The sequence below is a fragment of the Montipora foliosa genome, chromosome 9 (assembly GCF_036669935.1).
Source record: "Montipora foliosa isolate CH-2021 chromosome 9, ASM3666993v2, whole genome shotgun sequence".
Lineage (NCBI taxonomy): Eukaryota > Metazoa > Cnidaria > Anthozoa > Scleractinia > Acroporidae > Montipora > Montipora foliosa.
The window spans coordinates 35671572-35676571 of NC_090877.1; the positions used below are offsets into that span (position 1 = coordinate 35671572).

At 39.0% G+C, this 5000-nt stretch overlaps 1 protein-coding gene across 1 annotated transcript in view; it reads right to left on the reverse strand.

Moving 5' to 3' along the window:
• The window catches only part of LOC137971017 (uncharacterized), a 4335-nt gene extending 477 nt beyond the window's left edge, over nucleotides 1-3858 (reverse strand). Inside the window, exons 1-3 of the mRNA XM_068817708.1 lie at nucleotides 3722-3858; nucleotides 1807-2042; nucleotides 1-819 (exon numbers count right to left, since the gene is read on the reverse strand). The exon at nucleotides 1-819 is cut by the window's left edge and continues 477 nt beyond it. Coding sequence (XP_068673809.1) covers nucleotides 502-819; nucleotides 1807-2042; nucleotides 3722-3776 — 609 coding nt within the window. The 5' untranslated portion in view covers nucleotides 3777-3858 and the 3' untranslated portion in view covers nucleotides 1-501. The remainder of the gene's footprint in view (nucleotides 820-1806; nucleotides 2043-3721) is intronic.
• Nucleotides 3859-5000: the final 1142 nt, after the last annotated feature.

Consider the following 5000-nt stretch of genomic DNA (forward strand, 5'->3'; position numbering starts at 1 on the left):
ATCTCCTTTTATTTTGTTTTGATTAACGAATATAGGCTCAAGTAAACAGGGGCACCCAACGTTAATTTTCGGAAAGTATCTGTTCGGAAGAAGATTTGAGATCGAGAATTTTCGGAACATTTGTTGTAAAATTTCTTGCTTGCCTGTCTGTCCTAGGATTTTCGAACATCTAAAAAATGGTATAATTGCCCATTTTTAACGGATTTTGACCCTAAAAAGGTCACTTAGAATTTTCGAGAGCTTTTTTTCTGCCTGAAATTTTCGAAAAGGTTAGTTTTGATCCCCATAATTTTCGGATCACTAGACTTTCAGCCAGGAAATCCGAACAGATGAAAAAAATTTAGGGGATAAAAATATGCCTATATCTACCGTCTAAATACTAAAATACGTTTAACTATGGTATGTCTAAGTGGTTTTGAACTTTATTCTCGTTGGGTGCCCCTTAGTAAAGTAAGAGAAATTGCCTGGTTATGGACATTTGATTGCGAGACTAAACTGACTTTAGAAAGGTTGGTAGATTTTCCTAAAGAGGATGCCTGCAAACACCATGAGAAGGCCAAGAAACTGTGGCCTGACTTGATCCATGCCGCTAGTTGTTGATGCCATGGTCATTTCTTCATTAGTTGATGGAGTCATTTCTTCATTAGTTGATGGAGTAGTTGATGGCTGTTCAACTTCGTTGCAGTTGTCTGTTGTACAGCACGTGTTGTTACAGGACACAATGGTAATTCCGGTGCCAATTACTGCTTTCTCGATTGCCTCACAGATGCTGCTTTGAGAAATAGAGCAGTCTGGCATGGATGCACTAGAACCGTTATTCTGAGAGAGAAATTGAATTCTTAGTTGTGATTGCGTTAGACATAAGGAGAACGCTACTTCTAATCTTGGGTATCCTGTGCAGAGGGTGCCTTTTAGCAAATTTTCGTTTTTTCGTTTGTCTGCTTTTTCAGCGCCATCTTGAATTACGTCATACGTGCATTGATATGCCATATGCGCAAATGACGATCGCGCACCTCATGACTGTTTGTTCCTATGAGATTGTTTCTTTCCCTACCCTTCTCCTTTGCTGTCAAAGCGACTGTCGAACGGACTTCAATAATCCGAGATTACCATTGAGTACAATAGCATTAATAGTAACAACGGCTTCCTGCCCCAGTGGAGCACGTTCCGATTATGAGTCAATAGGCCTTATGTGTGAAGTTACAGCATATGCTCATGATCAAAATCCAGCACCAAACCTCGTTTGCACAAAATTATTCACATTATCTGAACGTGCAATGCTTTTCCTACGTGGGTTTTCTTTACAAATTTGCTCCTTTGGGATTTAGCTCATGCTAAAATTTACAAGTTTGATTTTCGAATACTGCTCTTATGCTTGATGACGTCTGATTAGCTAATTTCACCACCAAGCCTCGAATTAGAAATTAGAAATCCAAAAGATCAAGCTTGTAAAGAAAACCCACTTGGGAACAGTATGGCACGTCCAGATGACGTGAGTAATTTTGTGCAAACGAGGCTTGGTGGTAAATTTTGAGCATACGCCGTCATCATGCATAAGGCCTACTCGAGGCTTGGTGGTGAAATTAGCTAGCCAGACGTCCTCACGCATTGGGTCTTTTCAGATCTTAAGGAATTCCTATACCGATTGCATTTCAACCTGTTGCTGCTCACTGTTCCTAAAATTCAATATTCGTGATTGCCTTTTTCTCACTAACCGCCGTTGGCTTTTGTTTGCCTGCTTTTGAAATTCAAGTCTCAGCTAGACAATAACCCGATGCAATATTGTTTACGGTATGTTTTTTTTACCTGTGTACCACAGCCCAGGGAATAAACGGTCAACTGTCCGAGGTTCGGAACGTTTGCCACAAATCTGGTGGTGAGGCAAGCAACATCATATGTCAGCGATATGATCACTCCTGACATATTCATACTCATATTCACATTGGGTGTTGGACACTCCATCGATGTTAATTGTTCTGGTTCAGTGCACGTTCTCAGTGGGTTTAGGCTCGGGGTGCACTTGTAGCAAGTTAAAGCTAGAGCTAAAAAATGACAAAACGAGACAAATCAAACAACGTTGGTCACGAATGGAAGCGTTGGTTTTCATAAGATAATCAACCAATGAATGCATTAGTCAGTTAATCGATCCATCGAGTGTTCGATTTAGCAAACTGATTTGCCGGCCAGCGAGTGATTGAGTCAGTCAGTGAGTCATCCTCAATATTCGCTGAATTTGAAGTCTTTTGATATTACTATACCGGAGGTTTGCAACCAATCTCAGGAGACACAGATAACAATCTGCAATGTGCAATATTGCTGGTGGACGAACAAAAGATCTTTTGTTTGCGGAGATGACGTCACATGAAAATAGAGCATAGAGGGCATTTCAGGTTATTTAAGTACTTATTAGTTTTGCATGCTAAGCTTGGGGATTTTATGGAATGTTAACTTCGTGTACCTAAAATAGTTTTTTCTGAAGAGGCTTGCGTGCCTTCTTAAGGGTTTGTGCACAAGTTTTGAAGGCAAGAGTAAGAATCACGCTATTTCTGATTTGAAAAAATCAAAAAATCAAAAGAATATACAGTGCTTCGATTGAAGTGTCAGTGTCCTTCAAACTGATAAGGCTAATACAAACAGTAAGCAAAATGAACCAAGCGAGAACATTCTGCTTGAGCTAATTAATGTTGTAAAATTGAAGGTAAAATTTTACACACGTTCCTGATAAAAAAATCGCACAGGCTTTACATTTGGATAAGAATATACACAATTGATCGGAACTAAACGAATAATTTGGAGGTAAAAACTTTGGAGCGCAAGGAGGTTTTCATCGAATTTATTAACTAAATGTACCTGCATTTGCTGTTGATCAAACATAGCTCAAGCATCACAGTTGCGTGATCACTCGACCCGGTGTGTGTGACCGTTGGCGCGTTCAGCGTGGTCCTAACACTGGAAAGGTTTTTCAGTAGTAAAAGTAGCACCTTCTCGGTTTGTCGATAAATACGTCTTGCTGATCGAATGCAAGCATTTCTTCATGACAATGAACTCAAATGTAAGTTGAGTAGTAATTGAAAAGATGAGGATTGTGTTCAATGTAAAACGATCTTAGCATAAATTAATTAAAGATCGTGATAAAACGGTTAACATGGCAAATGGACACGAAAGAGAAAGACAGGGACGCTTTTCATGATGAAAGCGCGCAAAATACGGCAATTTTACGAAACGAGTGGACTCCAAATTTTCAGTTGTGAAAAGAACAAATTATCTCGTGATATTCTTTTTGGCTTCGATTTTCTATGCAATTTTTTTCTAATTTTTGTGAAAAGCAGATTTCCTAGCTAGGAGATTGGTATTATCGAATTCAACAAAGTTTAAGTAGTTGTGTTTGTCGATTTAAGGTTGCACTTTGATCGAATGAAGCAAAAATTTCAACACGGTTGGGTGAAATATTTCAGTGAATATCTCGAAATATCGACTACAGATCACCACTGAAACACTTCTCTTGGGAGCAGCTTTACATATCAAAACAGTCTTTCAATTTTGTTTGTGTTAGTTTTAAGCCAAATGATGATTTTTGATCATGATCTCGAAGCAAATTATGTTGCATTTTAAATGTATACACGAAGAGAATATGTATATATATATACATATATATATATCCCGGTATATCATTTTAACCTTTGTTTCTCTCTCGTGAGCTGGAAAAACATTAAGTACTCACCGTTAGGGAACGCAAAGACCATTAAAGGAACTAAAATCAGAATGAAGCTGTTCATTTTTCCAATGAAATGGCAACTAATGGAATAAACACGAACTGTGATATTGTTTTTCTTGCTGCATGCCAGCGCCCTTTGGTTCATCAGTGCAGTCTATTCAATATTCGAATGCACTTCCAATAATAAACCAACCAATCGGAGACGACTTCATTCAACTTGATTTCGAGAGGTTGGAAGAAAGGTCTTTATTACATTGTTTTCTGCTTAAGAAAAATAGATTTTTTAAAATATGTTTTCAAATTTGTTAAAAATGTTGTTTTTCGGTTCAGGCCCTACGCACTGTCAAAGGTCATTGAACTATGAAAATGTGAACAATCGACGCCGTTCTCTAATCGGGACTTAATTAAACGAATAATAATCATGTAACATAGACTGCAGTAGCCAAAAAGACCTTTAATTTACAGAGGCAACATTAGGGAAGTAAAATCCGTTTCTTTCACACAATTTAAAAGTTACAGTCTGCTGCAAAATGCCATTGAACAGTATCTGAAGCTCTCGCGGCTCACCAAATCAAATCAAATTGAAACAAGTGAAATAAAATCAGCATTAAATGATTCTCGCCATGTGGATAATTCTCGAAGGGGTCCTGGAACTCGTTTTATCTCCGATATTGAAAATGTATCGCGATTCTTCCATAGTTTTGCGTACGAGAAAGACGCCAATATACACCTTATTCATAAATTGCGGACGCGTGGTTGACCCCTGAGCCGAGTTCACCAAAACGAGGCTAGGGAGGCATCATAAGAAACATGGCGTTGAAGTCAAACATTCACTGCTGTGTACCATTGTGCACACAAAGAGGGCGTGTTGGACCAAAAGGGGAACAAATTGGATTCTTTAAGTTTCCAGACGAAGAGGAAATGAAAAACACGATGGATACATGCTATACGTAGAGATGTTGGTGGATTTTTTCGCATCTCCGGGGCATCGAAAGTGACGCCCTGATAGGGGGGGTGCCCATGTCCTCCGTCTAAATTTCACAGCTAGCTATGTCGCAATTTCGGAACATTCTTGGGTCGCCTTTCGGAATTTCATTAATAAATTTTAGCTCGTTGCCCCTCTGACAATCCCCATTAGCTGGAACGACGCCAACGGAACATACGGCCTCTGTCTTTAGTACTTTTAAGCCAAGGGTTTTGAGACCTTTTTTAATGTTTAATACATCGCGCAGAATTGTATGACACATCCGCGATATTCACGGGTGCAATGGCGCTAAATTTGAAA